The sequence below is a fragment of the Schistocerca americana genome, chromosome 1, assembly GCF_021461395.2.
Source record: "Schistocerca americana isolate TAMUIC-IGC-003095 chromosome 1, iqSchAmer2.1, whole genome shotgun sequence".
Taxonomy (NCBI): Eukaryota; Metazoa; Arthropoda; class Insecta; order Orthoptera; family Acrididae; genus Schistocerca; species Schistocerca americana.
The window spans coordinates 1,041,454,345-1,041,471,374 of NC_060119.1; the positions used below are offsets into that span (position 1 = coordinate 1,041,454,345).

The 17,030-nt window shown below is 42.0% G+C and overlaps 1 protein-coding gene across 1 annotated transcript in view; it reads left to right on the plus strand.

The window, feature by feature from the left end:
* The window catches only part of LOC124549450 (phospholipase B1, membrane-associated-like), a 271,696-nt gene extending 258,052 nt beyond the window's left edge, over window positions 1–13,644 (plus strand). The window contains exon 8 of the mRNA XM_047125245.1: window positions 13,204–13,644. Coding sequence (XP_046981201.1) covers window positions 13,204–13,367 — 164 coding nt within the window. The 3' untranslated portion in view covers window positions 13,368–13,644. The remainder of the gene's footprint in view (window positions 1–13,203) is intronic.
* The last annotated feature ends 3,386 nt before the right edge of the window (window positions 13,645–17,030 follow it).

Consider the following 17,030-nt stretch of genomic DNA (forward strand, 5'->3'; position numbering starts at 1 on the left):
AGACACAGCAAACCCAGCTACATATCGCCCCATAACATGCCTACCAACAATATACAAAATATTGACTTCAGTCATTACACAGAAATTAATGACACATACAACACAGCACAAAATTATAAATGAAGAACAAAAAGACTATTGCAAAGGAGCACGAGGATGTAAAGAGCAACTGATATTAGATGCAGAGGTGACATATCAAGCTAAAACTAAACAAAGGTCGCTACACTATGCATACATTGATTACCAAAAAGCTTTTGATAGTGTACCCCACTCATGGTTACTACAAATATTGGAAATATACAAAGTAGATCCTAAATTGATACAGTTCCTAAACATTGTAATGAAAAATTGGAAAACCACACTTAATATCAAAACAAATTCAAATAATATCACATCACAGCCAAAGATGAGCAACGCCTGTTAGACGGAGGGGGTCCGTCAGCCGATCAGTTCCAGTCATTCCACAAGAAAGGGGGTACACGGCTCGTGTTGTCTGTAGTTCAATCTTCCCTACGCGGCCAATACCGCGGTTCGATCGCGTCCGCATTGTTGCTTTGTGCCAGGAAGGGCTCTCAACAAGGGAAGTGTCCAGGCGTCTCTGAGTGAACGAAAGCGATGTTGTTCGGACATGGAGGAGGTACAGAGAGACAAGAACTGTCGATGACATGACCCGGTCAGGCCGCCCAAGGGCGGCCCGACGTCCATAGCGAGGTCCATCTTTGCAATCACGACACAATGCAGCGCGCCGGCCGGAGTGGCCGAGCGGTTCTAGGCCCTACAGTCTGGAACCGCGCGACAGCGACGGTCGCAGGTTCGAATCCTGCCTCGGGCATGGATGTGTGTGATGTTAGTTAGGTTTAAGTAGTTCTAAGTTCTAGGGGACTGATGACCTCAGAAGTTAAGTCCCATAGTGCTCAGAGCCATTTTTTTTTAACCATGCAGCGCGTTACAGACAGGCCCAACAACATGCCGAGTGGACCGCTCAGGATTGGCATCACATTCTTTTCACCGATGAGTGTCGTATATGCCTTCAACCAGACAATCGTCGGATGTTTGGAGGCAACCTGGTCAGGCTGAACGCCTTAGACGCACTGTCCAGCGAGTGCAGCAAGGTGGAAGTTCCCTGCTGATTTGGGGTGGCCTGATGTGGGACCGACGTACGCCTCTGGTGGTTATGGAAGGCGTCGTAGCGGCTGTACGATACGTGAATGCCATCCTCCGAACGATAGTACAACCATATCGGCAGCATGTTGGTGAGGCATTCGTCTTCCTTTGACGACAGTTCGCGCTCCATCGTTCTCATCTTGTGAATGACTTCCTTCAGGATAACGACATCGCTCGACTAGAGTGACCAGCATTTTCTCCAGACATGAACCCTATCGAACATGCCTGGGATGGATTGAAAAGTGCTGTTTATGGATGACGTGACCTACCAACCACTCTGAGGGATCTACGCCGAATCGCCGTTGTGGAGTGAGACAGTCTGGACCAACAGTGCCTTGATGAACTTGGGGATAGTATGCCACGATGAATACAGGCATGCATCAATGCAAGAGAACGTGCTACTGGGTATTAGAGGTATCGGCGTGTACAGCTATCGGGTCCACTGCCTCTGAAGGTCTCACTGTATGGTGGTACAACGTGCAATATGTGGTTTCCCTGAGCAATAAAAAGGGCCGAAATTATGCTGCTCTCTATTACAATTTTCCTTACAGGTTTCGGAACTTTCGGAACAAGGTGATGAAAAACTTTTTTGATGTGCAGGGTAGTAAAGGCCACTTAACAAAACATGGGTTTTGAAGCAGAAAAGTATTTTTTGTAGTTCACGAACAAATTAATCAGGCTGTATATCAAAATTACAAGATGATGAAAAAGAGCAGTTGGTTAGAAAACATAACGCAATGCTTCAAACTTGTGGACTAAGTATTTCTGCAAGACAGTTGAGTGTGCTTCTTCATAAAGTTTTGAAAGAAGTCTTAACCTGGCAGTTTCTTTTGTTTATGAAATCTGTGAACTAGTGTTAAATTTTCTACGAAATCTTAAGTGAACTATTGAAACTAAATCTTAGCTAGCGGCGGTAACGTGCAATCTCTCCCACCAGCTTTGTTCGTAGTTTTATTCAAATGGTGATTTGTAAAAACCCGTCTGAGGTATCATAGCTGTGCACTGATTCCTTACAACGGATTTTAATCACCCTTGCAGTGAAGTTTGAGGAACATTAAAGCGATCGGCAGCAGCCCTTTGCCGCACGGAATTAGCTGAGCGGTCTGGGGCGCTGCAGTCACGGACTGAACGGCTGGTCCCGGGGGAGGTTCGAGTCCTCCCTCGGACATGGGTGTGTGTGTTCGTCCTTAGGATAATTTAGGTTAAGTAGTGTGTAAGCTTAGGGACTGATGACCTTAGCAGTTAAGTCCCATAAGATTTCTCACATATTTGAACATTTTTAGCAGCTCTTTCGGTCATTTCGGCTTCCATAACGCTTGTAACTCTTTGTCTCACTGTTGCGCACCACTCCCCTCGAGCCTCTTCTTCCTCAACCTCGGTATTGTGCCCTAAAAAAAATTACAAATAAAAACAAATTACTTGCACGGCCCTCCCGAGTCTGGTGTAGCCCCTGTTACCCAACTGACATGACGCTTTAAAACATGTCGGTAACAGGAAGCCTCTCTAATCCTGTTACCTGCATGTTTTTTATGATACATTCTTCACTAAGCTACTTAAATATGAATACCAGCACGATAATATTACTTATTTCCCCAAAAAGTAGAGACTATGTTGAAGATTACAAAGCTCACCTTCTGTGACACTCAAGTAACATTTACTAACAACACAAACCAAATAGCTAAATCAAAGTAAAATTGTAGCAAATAGCGGAGTGCTATCTGCGCTTTATTTCAAACACTGCATGCGACCGCAGTTTTGCAGAAAACCCGAGAAGTACCAGGTGACCCTTACTAACTGCCGGCGCTTGCTAACCGCTGCTCCACTATGTTCTTTATTATTTTGGATGCAGTTTAACACAGTGCAGCATTCGGCGAGATAACTGTGGAGAAGTCTTCCACTATATGATTTTCCAGTACAACCGGCTGCTCAGAACTTAGGACTGACTCAAAGTGTCCTCGTATCCCCACTTTGGCGTGCTACTGTGCAGCCAGGAGAACGTACTGGAGAATTGACAGCTGTCACTGGCTGCTGCTCTGTGCTACACCCTAAACTGTTTGAGGGGGATCCAACTCCACTCTTCTAGTATAGAGACCAGTATTTCTTCTTTTCCGCTAATGTATTTTGTTTCATACATCAGAGCGGCTTTCTTCAGAGTCAACAATAATCGTTCTGCCATGTAAAACTGGGTTGAATTTCATTAGTATTCTTTGTCCACAAACGAATGGTGATCACCTACTATGATTAATCAGTACAGCAGGGTGAGAGGAGGCCTCTTCGGAACTGAGGATAGATATCTTACAAGTATACTGCAGCCTATTTGCTTTGTGCTGTAAACTGTTGCCGCAATCCGCGTGCTAGGGAATATATACCGTCATTTTGTGAGAAACGACCTAATTTACCGTCAACAGTCTCACAGCCATACAAAATTGAGTCTGTGAAAGCGAAGGGGTTCGCGTTTAGTCCTTAAAGCTAAATCTGCTAATCTGCTATCAGTAAAATCACAGCAAAAGGCGTGTAGAAACACGTAGGAATTTTGTAACGAATAAAGCGACTGTATCCTTATGTACTAGGAGGGGATAGACACCCGACAAGGGCGCAGCCACAGAGGGGTGCAAAAAATTGACCCATAAAAAAAAGAGGAAGGTGATTTAAGAATTAACCATGAGGGGATGAGAGGCACATGTTCTCGTCTACAGGATGCAATAAGCTTTTCCCTCTACACGAGACTAAAAACTCACGCTGTAAATAGCACTCAAAAAACGACTACTTCCGAACAGGGGTCATTTGGGTTGTGTGTCATCAGTGAACTTGTTTGTTACAGCTGCTCACGTTCAACAATGGAGATTTGCTGCTGTTTCGCTGCGTTAATATAGGGCGTCAAAGGTGGGCCACCGGATCTAATAATATGCTATTTAACCGAAGGTTTCCTTTTTTTTCAGAGTTTTGACAACTGGGGAATGGGATCAAACTGTTTAAGCTAGACTGCTTCGAAACGTTTGACATAATAATAAGTTAAATGGAAATAAATACTACTTGTAACCTTACGTTAATTTCCTGTCAGGTAAGTGTTAAATGAGAGCTCTGTATCTGGTTTCGAAAAGTATGCAGCATGTTTTGGTGCCAAACAGAATAAAAACATCGACACCTCAGAGTTAGTTAACGAAATAGCTGCTTTCGAATTCCAGTAGAAATAGTCGATGAAGAGTACTGACACAGATTCGCATTTGGTTATTTTGAACTACTTTATTTTCCTTATTATGGGTTACGAGACGCTTATCTGAACACTCAAATAACTTCCAGGATGTTTATAATTTTAGTACACTTTCAGCAAATTAGAGAAGATAAAAAGCTGCTTAAGTTCGAGTATAGATGAAACAGGTTCAAATTCAGATATCTTGTGGATAGAATACGATACAACTGCTAAATCTGACTTCAGTTATATTGTTATAGACATTGGTGCACTGCAAGAAAATGGAAAGTACAATTATAAAAAGAATAGAATTATTAGAAAGGAATTTGTTCTAAACACTTAAATTTAGCCGTTTTTCTTTTATTTCCTAGTAGCTGTACTTGACTACGATTTGCTGTCGCTCAGGATGGTTAAATGGAAAAGAAAGGAAAGAGAAAGCAAGCGTTTCTAAAACGTATGGGGACTGGATATACTTTCTAATATCTTTCTCTGTCCTGTCTGTCCAACTCCCTCTCCCCTTTTCTTTATTCATCTCCTCCTTCTTCCCACACTTACTGTCCATCACCTCCTCGATCTTTCTCTGTCCACCTTCTCTCCCCCCCCCCCTCCTTTTTCTCTCCATCTCTTCCTGACCGGTCTCTGTTTCCGTCTCTCCGTTTTCCCTGTCCTTTTCTTTCCACCCTTCCGTGCATCTCAACCCTCCTCTCTCTGACCCTGAACCTTGCTTACTGTTACTGCAAATTCAGATTCTATAGTAGTATTCTAATCATAAACCAATAAGCCATAAATACAAATTTACTGATTGCTAACAACGTTCCACTGTTGTATACTTTAAATGTGTTTTTAATTATTAAAAAGTGTATAATCTATATGTATCTGAACATTCATATGAGTAACGTATACAAATTCGAAGTACAACGGAAAGGCACATTTTGAGATTTTTGGTAACAATGGTTCCCTATATATATATATATATATATATATATATATATATATATATATATATATATATATATGTAATGCACATATATTAATTAAGCAGGTACTTAAAAGCACACCGTTATTTAAATTCAACGTTGTGTCAAAATTTCAAAGGAATCAACCAGAAACTTTCGGAGATTAACGATTCAGAACAAACCAACATTTATAACATTTCCTCTTTTGTTACATATATCTTACTTATACACCAGATGGCTTTCCAGATGGTATATAGAAACACGTAAGTATTCGAATGCAATGGTTCCTAATCGCGTCTCTCAAAGTTTCTGACCTAATGTTTGAAAAATTTGACTCAGCCTTGCACTGGAATACGTATGTGTTCTCGTAAACCTTTTTTTAAATAGCTATAATACAGGGTGATTCAAAAAGAATACCACAACTTTAGGAATTTAAAACTCTGCAACGACAAAAGGCAGAGCTAAGAACTATCTGTTGGCGAATTAAGGGAGCTATAAAGTTTCATTTAGTTGTACATTTGTTCGCTTGAGGCGCTGTTGACTAGGCGTCAGCGTCAGTTGATGCTAAGATGGCGACCGCTCAACAGAAAGCTTTTTGTGTTATTGAGTACGGCAGAAGTGAATCGACGACAGTTGTTCAGCGTGCATTTCGAACGAAGTATGGTGTTAAACCTCCTGATAGGTGGTGTATTAAACGTTGGTATAAACAGTTTACAGAGAATGGATGTTTGTGCAAAGGGAAAAGTTCTGGACGGCCAAGAACGAGTGATGAAAATGTAGCACGCATCCAGCAAGCATTTGTTCGCAGCCCAGGAAAATCGACTCGCAGAGCTAGCAGAGAGCTGCAAATTCCACAATCAACTGTATGGAGAGTCGACTGTATGGAGAGACTACCCGAGGCGATGGATCGGTCGCCAGGCAGCCCGTGACAGAGCACTTCATCACTGGCCTCCAAGAAGCCCTGATCTTACCCCCTGCGATTTTTTCTTATAGGGGTATGTTAAAGATATGGTGTTTTGGCCACCTCTCCCAGCCACCATTGATGATTTGAAACGAGAAATAACAGCAGCTATCCAAACTGTTACGCCTGATATGCTACAGAGAGTGTGGAACGAGTTGGAGTATCGGGTTGATATTGCTCGAGTGTCTGGAGGGGGCCATATTGAACATCTCTGAACTTGTTTCTGAGTGAAAAAAAACCTTTTTAAATACTCTTTGTAATGATGTATAACAGAAGGTTATATTATGTTTCTTTCATTAAATACGCATTATTAAAGTTGTGGTATTCTTTTTGAATCACCCTGTATGTATTTTTATATATTTAATAGTAGGAAAAGATTGTTACAAAAAATCCCAAAAAGGTGTATTTGTCATACAGGATGTTCGGAAACTGTCGTTGCAAACTTCTAGTACATGTAGAGGGGAGTAAGTACATAGTTAATAGGTACCTATGCGTAAGTACATAGTATTCTGAACAGGTACCTCTGTCCGGAAACGTAGCCTTTCGTTTCTACGACGGTTTCAGTTCAGATGTTTAACTCATTTACGTCTGCTTGAGAACTGAATTTATCGTGACATAGTACAATTATTAGGTAACAGTTCGAAAGGAAACATGATGAAACATCCATTTATCACTTACGCGCATTTGTTTGTATTAACACTTAAACGTTACGTGTTTACATTATTCCAAAATAAAAGAGAATCTAGCGTGCTGTTCGTGCAGAACAGTACTGCTGCATTACAACAGTGGTTCGATGTAGCGACCACCAGCGTCGTTACAGACATTGTACCTACGAAGCATGTTCTGGTACACACTCTCCGCCCCACTTCATGTCTCTTCAGTTTCTAGTGCAGCGGCCAGAGTTCTTACCGTCATATCTTCGTCTGTCTCTACAGGGATCACGTAAATTAAACTTCGAATATGACTGCACAAGAAGTAGTCCATATGAGTTAAATCCAGCGATCGAGGCGGCCATGCAGTTGGACCATGTCGACCTATCCATTTTCCACCACATCGTCTGTTGAGATGTCTCCAAACCGCACGTGACGAGTGAGTGGTGCGCCATCATGCTGAAACTATATTTCCTGACGGAGGTTCAGTGGCAAAGCTTCCAAGAACTGGCCATCGTGTCTACCCTGTTGCATACCAGAACAAACAACACTGACACATTTCTGTTTCTCTCAGCAGAGATGGACGCGTTACACATCTGAACTGAAACAGTCGTAGAACGGAAACGGCATGTTTAAGGACACGGGTTCCTATTCAAAATATTATCTACTAACTCCCTTCTGCAAATGCAAAAGTCTGTAACGGGAATTTTCGAACTCCCTGTACAGGACCTATTAAAAAATAGATACGTAAAAGCATGCCTATAACAGAATGCAACGTTGTGTCAAAATTTCAACGCAATCAATGAAGAAATTTGTGAGGTATACGATTCTGAACAAACCACCATTTACATTTTTGTCTATATAGATTAATAATTCAGACAGTGCTAATAATTTAATAGGAGCAAATAAAATCTGTTTTTTATTACACATCACAATAAAATCAATATACAGTACCTGCCACAAACAATTAGAGAGATTCTGCTTTACTTTTAATTCTTCTAGAAAATATATACAGTTTGTAATTTACATTCATGTTCAGAAAAAAGAGAACACCTTAAAGACTAGAGACAGGACATCTATATTCAAACAAATGTATATTTATATGTGCTGCAGAAATGAATAGCATTTCAGTCACCTCGGTTCAGAATCCGTCCTGCTGTCTAACAGGCACAGGGTCCTCCATGAGTCCTGATAACTTGATCCATGCGTGATGGCATCGATGCGTATAAGGTAGGAAAGGCGTGCTGTGGTGTTGCCATCCATTCTGCATTCACCTGGTTCCAAAGTTCATGTGTGGTGGTTGGCACTGTGTCGCAGTGCTGCACCCATCGTTTCACCATATCCAGTTTTGACTAGCAACAAGTCTGGTGATCTGGCGACCCAGGGGAAAAGCCTGACGTCCTGTTACACCAAGGAGGCATGTGTTCGTGCAGCAACATACAATTATCTATTTTTCCAATCTCGTATAGCGCGCGGAAAGAACGAACACCTATATCTTTCCGTACGAGCTCTGATTTCCCTTATTTTATCGTGGTGATCGTTTCTCCCTATGTAGCTCGGCGTCAATAAAATATTTTCGCATTCGAAGGAGAAAGTTGGTGATTGGAATTTCGCGAGAAGATTCCGTCGCAACGAAAAACGCTTTTCTTTTAATGATGTCCATCCCAAATCCTGTATCAATTCTGTGACACTCTCTCCCATATTTCGCGATAATACAAAACGTACTGCCTTTCTTTGAACTTTTTCGATGTACTCCGTCAGTCCTATCTGGTAAGGATCCCAAACCGCGCATCAGTATTCTGAAAGAGGACGGACAAGCGTAGTGTAGGCAGTCTCCTTAGTAGGTCTGTTACATTTTCTAAGTGTCGTGCCAACGAAACGCAGTCTTTGGTTAACCTTCTCCACGACATTTTCTGTGTTTTCCTTCCAGTTTAAGGTATTCGTAATTGTAATACCTAGGTATTTAGTTGAATTTACGACTTTTAGATTAGACTGATTTATCGTGTAACCGAAGTATAACGAATTCCTTTTAACACTCATGTGGATGTCCTCACACGTTTCGTTATTTAGGGTCAACTGCCAATTTTGCTCTTGCATTGTCTTGCTGAAAAATGGTGTCTGATGCGTTGTGCAGAAAGGGTATGACTTTTGGTCGCAGGATGTCATTCACTGCACTGGACGTGCACCAACTGTGATTTGTGATTGCCCGCATCTCGTGGTCGTGCGGTAGCGTTCTCGCTTCCCACGCCCGGGTTCCCGGGTTCGATTCCCGGCGGGGTCAGGGATTTTCTCTGCCTCGTGATGGCTGGGTGTTGTGTGCTGTCCTTAGGTTAGTTAGGTTTAAGTAGTTCTAAGTTCTAGGGGACTGATGACCATAGATGTTAAGTCCCATAGTGCTCAGAGCCATTTGAACCATTTGATTTGTGATTGTACCCGCGAGCATCCCACACTATTAAGTCCTGAGTAGGCGCTTGATGTCTTGTGCGAATGAAGTCACTGCGTTGCCGCTCTCCTGGCCTGGCGGCGACCAAAATGCGACCATCAATTTGAAACAAATAGAATCTTAATTTGTCCGAAAAGACTATCTGACACAATTAATGATCCCAGTGACGTCGTTCCATACACCAATGCCGTTTAGCATGTTTCTCCACTTTCGTCAAAGGCAGATGGACAAGTGGACGACGCTCGCGTAACCCGTATCGTAATAAACGGCGACGGACTGTCACCCCTGATAGTGAACGATGTGTTCCACTGTTGCGGCAGAGCCGAGGAGGACGTAGATGTGTCCTGCAATGCCATTCGGATGAGGCGTCTATTTTCTCGGCGATGGTCTGGGTGGTGTGACGTGGCCCATCTTGCCATGTTCTGCGGCCTTCCGTGACTCATTCTGCACACATCCGTTGCACCGTCGAAACACTTCGTCCCACACATGCAGCATTTTCCCGGATGTATGCATCACATTCTTTCATGCCAAAAATAAGCCCTCTTTGACACTCGTTATTCACGCATACGTCTGCGAGGCATCCTGCACGTCTGTTCAAGTCAGACTGATACATTACCTTCGGTGTATTGCGACAACGAGAACCGTAGCCACATTTTACCGGTAGGCGGTGTTGCGCGGCGATATTGATGCTGACCTTGAACTCTCCGGCCAATGTTGTTCAAATGCTAATCATTTCTGCAGAACATACTAATGATGATGTCCTGTGAATGTGAACTACCTATCTCTAGTCGTTTAAGGTGTTCTGTTTTTTTCTGAACATCCAATAATACATATAATTTTATGTCTCTAATATTTTCCATCTATATAGGTTTACTAGGAGAGTAATCCCAAAAGTAAGGTCTCCTATTGTTTTATAAGTAAATAGACCTGTTTATTTCTACAATGGTTTACATCAGTTTACAACTTGAACGTTTAGCTATTTTTCGACATTATCACTATTTCTGTCGAAGCATTTTTGTAGACGCTTCGGCAGTTTCTGTATGCCCATGTCGTACCAGCTCGCCGCCATGCTGTTCAGAAAGTTATGAACCTCTTCTTTCACTTCGTCGTCGGAGCTGAATCGCTGGGTCCACAATTAACGCTGACAGGTACTGTGAGAGTCTGATAAAAATCAAACGGGCAATTCAGAACATGAGAAGAGGAATGTTGAGCAAGGGCGTGCACATTCTCAATGACAACGCTCGCCCACACATCGCTCGGCAAAAGCGTTGCTCTCCTGCAACAGTTTCAGTGGAACATAATCACCGAACCAACCGGAGTGGCCGAGAGGTTCTAGGCGCTACAGTCTGGAACCGCGCGACCGCTACGGTCGCAGGTCCGAATCCTGCCTCGGGCATGGATGTGTGTGATGTCCTTAGGTTAGTTAGGTTTAAGTAGTTCTAAGTTCTAGGGGACTGATGACCTCAGAAGTTACGTCCCATAGTGCTCAGAGCCATTTGAGCCATAAAACCGACCACCCTATAGCCCTGACTTAGCGCCCAGTGAGTATCACCTGTTCCCTAGGTTAAAAATGTTCAAGTGTGTATGAAATCTTATGGGACTTAACTGCTATGGTCATCGGTCGCTAAGCTTACACGCTACTTAAACTGATTTATCCTAAGGACAAACACACACACCCATGTCCGAGGGAGGACTCGAACCTCCGCCGGGATCAGCCGCACAGTTCCATAGGTTAAAAGAACAATTGGACGGTAAGCGATTCAGCTCCGGCGACGAGGTGAAAGAAGAGGATCATAACTTTCTGAACAGCATGGCGGCGAGCTGGTATGACATGGGCATACAAAAGCTGCCGCAGCGTCTACAAAAACACATCGACAGAAATAGTGATAATATCGAAAAATAGCTAAACGTTCAAGTTGTAAACTGATGTAAACCACTGTAGAAATAAACAGGTTTATGTACTTATAAAACAATGGGAGACCATTGAGTACATGCATTGTGTCCATACATTTGAATCGTGTTATGTAGAACGTATCACCCAACAAAAGCATTTTAACAAACAGGATAAAGTTCAAAAGTAAAAGACTACAGCTTTTTCAATGTTGTTGTTGTTGTTGTTGTTGTGGTCCTCAGTCCCGAGACTGGCTTGATGCAGCTCTCCATGCTACTCTATCCTGTGCAAGTTCCTTCATCTCCCAGTACCTACTGCTACCTACATCCTTCTGATGTGCTTAGTGTATTCGTCTCTTGGTCTCCCTCTACGATTTTTACCCTCCACGCTGCCCTTCAGTTGGTGATCCCTCGATGTCTCAGAACATGTCCTACCAACCGATCCCTTCTTCTAGTCAAGTTGTGCCACAAACTCCTCCCCAATCCTATTCAATACCTCCTCATTAGTTATGTGATCTACCCATCTAATCTTCAGCATTCTTCTGTAGCACCACATTTCGAAAGCTTCTATTCTCCTCCTGTCTAAACTATTTATCGTCCATGTTTCACTTCCATACATGGCTACAATCCACACAAATACTTTCAGAAACGACTTCCTGACACTTAAATCTATACTCGATGTTAACAAATTTCTCTTTTTCCGAAACGCTTTCCTTGCCATTGCCAGTCTACATTTTATATCCTCTCTACTTCGACCATCATGAGTTATTTTGCTCCACATATAGCAAAACTACTTTAAGTGTCTCATTTCCTTATATAATTCCCTCAGCATCACCCGATTTAATTTGACTACATTCCATTATCCTCGTTTTGCTTTTTTTGATGTTCATCTTATATCCTCCTGTGAAGACACTGTCCATTCCGTTCAACTGCTCTTCCAAGTCCTTTGCTGTCTCTGACAGAATTACAATGTCATCGGCGAACCTCAAAGTTTTTATTTCTTCTCCATGGATTTTAATGCCTACTCCAAACTTTTCTTTTGTTTCCTTTACTGCTTGCTCAATATACAGATTGAATAGCATCGGGGTGAGGCTACAACCCTGTCTCACACCCTTCCCAATCACTGCTTCCCTTTTATGGCCCTCGACTCTTTTAACTGCCATGTGCTTTCTGTACAAATTGTAAATAGCCTTTCGCTCCCTGTATTTTACCCCTGCCACCTTCAGAATTTGAAAGAGAGTATTCCAGTCAACATTGTCAATAGCTTTCTCTAAGTCTACAAATGCTAGAAACGTAAGTTTGCCTTTCCTTAATATTTCTTCTATGATAAGTCGTAGGGTCAGTATTGCCTCATGTTTTCCAACATTTCTACGGAATCCAAACTGATCTTCCCCGAGGTCGTCTTCTACCAGTTTTTCCATTCGTCTGTAAAGAATTCGCGTTAGTATTTTGCAGCTATGACTTATTAAACTGATAGTTCGGTAATTTTCTCATCTGCCAACACCTGCTTTTTTGGGGATTGGAATTATTATATTCTTCTTGAAGTCTGAGGGAATTTCGCCTGTCTCATTCATCTTGTTCACCAGATGATAGAGTTTGGGATTACCCTCATAATATTTTTCAATAACTCTTTATTTTTATGAAGCCTATCGTACAAATTCGAAAATTTCCTCTGACTGTGTAGAAGAAATTGGAGAAAGGTACTTTTTCTGTGGGAGGGAGGGAGGGGAGGGGCGATGAGACTTTGAAAGTTTTGCCAAGGGCGCAGGATCACTGCGTGGCCTATGGTCACGTGTGAGCAATGAACGATGCGGCGCGCGCCTCCTGTCCGGCCGACAACAGGAAGAGCACGCCCGGCTGTCGCCGTAGTCGTCCCGGACGTGCGGCGCATGCGCAGTGTGACCCCCATTCGGCCAGGGTTGACCCGGCGCTGTGCTGTTGTGTCGCAGGTGCCAACATGCTGTGGAACAACATGCTGGAGCCCGTGGGCAACAAGTCGGAGCGCGGCCTGCGGCGCGTCTTCGAGGACTTCCGCTGCCCCACCGAGGACGCGCCCTTCATCTTCACCGCCAACAACTCCAGGACCTTCCAGCGCACGGGCCGCCAGTGGTAGCATCCGTCTCCACAGACAGGAAGTGCCCTTCGGAGTCAATTGAAGAACTTCGACTGCATTTCTGATTGGGAAGGAAGGCCGTTCGGCTGTGCCGTTACCGTCATATGCACGGCTTCCTTTTTACTTTTATTCCTTTGTTTCCGTAGCCTCCGTCACTCACTCAGGCCTGCTTTGGACTGCACAGTTAATGTAAATGTAAGGTACTGCGCTTGTTCTCGCAAGTTGGTCTCCCACCCGATCTCGTAATTACGCAACTTTCCTAATTCCAACCACTGCTGTAAACATGTAAAAAATAACAAATGTAAATAATATTATTTAAAGATATGTCGTGGTGTGCCTCTTGTTTATTGCGTGTGCAATAATCATGCGTCTTTCAGTGATTTCATATACCTAGTACACGATTGTGGTAACCTTGTGGCCACTACCATACGGGCAGTTTCCCAGTGAACATAATTTACCCTTTCTCTTCATTTAATTACGGATATTAGTATACCCTTGAATGATTATTACAATGAATTTTGAAGCGTACATTTAAGTATACATTTAAGTAAGCTTTCATCACTATCGAGCAGCCTATATAAATAAACACAGTCTAAGCTATAGGTCTAGTATGAAATCGCGAGAACATATTTGCTCGTGGAAGTGTTTGAAGCTCGATTTCGATGGAGTTATAACGAATGAACATATAGTTACAAGTCAGAAACAAAAGAGTGAAGACAGAGAGGTTAAAACAAACACAGTAATAAAACTAAAACTGTTTGATTTGGCTTTAAAGTCGTGCTTTTTACACTAATATACGCACTCTTCTTGAGCCAATACAGTATTTGTGTAGCTAAATCCAGCATAGAGGGAAGATAATACACTGAAATTATACATTTTTTGTAGCTAAGAAATATTATTCATACAAGAAGTAGTTATCATGAGACAACGACGTCGCAACTTTCGTATAACTTTCCGACGAAGTACAGTGCTGATTCCGAATTGACATAATAACGTCTTTTTCATTTCAAACAATTAACAGAAGACGTACAGGTTGTTATATGGCAACTGATGTGGTCTTGGTAGGTCTTCATGAAGATCTTGACTGTGTTTCTAGAATTCAGTACCGTACCAGTGGGAAAGGTAGGTGTGACAAAAATAGGAACTTCCAGGTAATTTTGATCACGCTGAGCTCCACAGCTGATTTATGCTAATATTATGATTAGTGAGAAATACCACGGCTGTACTGATACATACTTATTTTGTCCCGATCGATATCGTTCACTAGAACGTCATCGGGTTCCTGAGTTGTGTCAGTATTCTAACGTAAGTTATCTAGTAGTCTCGTGTAACTTTAGAAGCATCAAGTTCTTTGCTCATTCTGATAAAGCAAGTAAGTCAGCATTTCCGTTCTGGATGGCTGTGTGCAGATTTCTCGGGCTTACTCTTAGGTATAACTGAAGGTCATCAGCACATAAATGACATTCGCAATGGTAGATAATAGCCGACACATCGTTAACAAATAATGGGAAATGTAACGGCCCTTGGGGGACTCGTGATACTATATTCTACATTTGTGACCCGTTGTTTCGAGCATTCCACATTGTTGGCGGCATGTAAGGTATGAGGGGAGCCATTCTACACCACTTGAAGAAAAGTTTTGACTTTTCAGTTTAGCAAGTACTATTGGACGTTACGCTGTGAGGGTTCTGTTTAGGGCTGACTGATTTATGTTTGTCAACATCAAAACGGAAGAATTTTGATATACACCATCCTCAAGAGGATACAGATTGATAATGTGACTCAAGGGTTATTGAACGCTGATTTACTCTGGTCCTCGTACATATGATAACGAGGTGACTAACTTCACATGAATTCAATTGCTAAAGAAATTATGTGATAACCTTTTTAAAAATATGTGACCAGGGGAAGGATGTTAAGTTATGATCACTTAATAAGTATGTGAAAATGGATTAATAATTGCTTGAATAATTGGAAAAATTTATTGGAAAGAATACTTCAAAAAATTTTTGAAGGTAATTTATGAACCTGTGCACAATCTTGGGTTAACTTTAACTGATACCATTATCAACAGACCTTTAATATCGTTACATTTAAGGTCAATAAACATAATTTGCATTACGCACTGCTGCTCCCAGTAGTCTGCGGTACCATATAATCGCCGCAACCTTTGGAATTGTCGATCTTCACATTAATTCTTGAGTGTGACAATGTCGATGCAGGAACGCTCCTCCGGATGCCGCGGGGGTTCTTCTTGTCTGCACCGGACCTCTTGATGCAGGATTTCAACGGCGAATGAAGTGAAGAACAGGTAGGAGTTGACCTTGTAGCCGCGCGAATAAATATTGCTTTTTAATAACTTTTTGTAATACTTTTAATGAACGGTTAAAATACAAATTTTTAACAATGCCGGTACGACGGCTCCAAACATACGTCCGTACACTACCACTTCCCGAAAACAAAAGGGTGAAGATACATGGACTAATAAATTGAAGTGCTTATTTCTTACCTTGTTTCATACAGATATTTAACTATGTATCAAAACATTACCCTTGCCACAAAACAACTCGTTAATTTACCTTTAATGGAGTCTACAACTCATTCAGTTTACATATAGCTTATATACAGGATGTCCCATTTATCTTGACCATCTTAAATAACTGTTTGCCCAGAAGCAAATTACAAAATGTTTCAAGCAAATGTTCTTCAGCCGTCAGGGGGATATCAATCGGCATGATTGCCTTCGTTGTAGCTTTTTTTTTTTTTTTTGTACAAAGATATGAACAGCGGTATGACTTTTTTAAATGGCACCCTGTATTTTTTATTCGGAAATTCATTTCCTCTCTTAAAGACATATTCAAAACTTTATCACAGTTTACCACTCACCGAAACAGAACGTTATTAATTACATAATACAACATTGACGTTGAGCCCGGGATCACAAACTCGTCCACTTGGTGGAGTTGTCAGAAAACAAATGAAAACCAAGCAGTGCGGGCACTCTGCCGTACAGCAAAAATACGTAGCTTCTAGCAACACAAAAAGGGGCAACTTAAGAGACGGACTCAGACTGTGAAACATTTCATCAATTTCATGTTTTGTCCTCGCTTCCTTGCGGGAAGGTCCCCAGCTCTCTACGTCATGCGACCCCTGGCCACCCTGATTCGGACGAATGCAGTAGTTGCTTGCAGCAAACGAAACGTAGTATGGAGAAAAGAAATCTATACCCTCACCGATGAAATTCCCCTGACATGCAGCTACCGTGAGCTCATTCGCCGAATCATTCCTTGTATTCCATGACAGAAATGATGTGACCACATGCTAATTATTGTTTGATTTATTTTATTACTTAACTATCAGTTAACTATTTGCATGTTGAATTACGAAAAAGATGGGAAAGTGCCTCACGGGCCTTCCAATGAAAGTAGACGGGACAGAAGGGGCTGTCATCTTTCAAAGTATCGAGTTCGACAGTGTCGAAGGCATTACTGGATCCAAAAAAACACGTAAGAGTCTCCATTTTTGTCCATAGCTTATTCTTTTTGTATAGAGGTTTTATGAATTCCATTTCCCAGGCTATTGGGAAGATGCTGGAGATCAGAGAATTGTTAAAAATGTCCATTATTATGGGCAGTAATGGATCAACGACGAAATTGATCATTT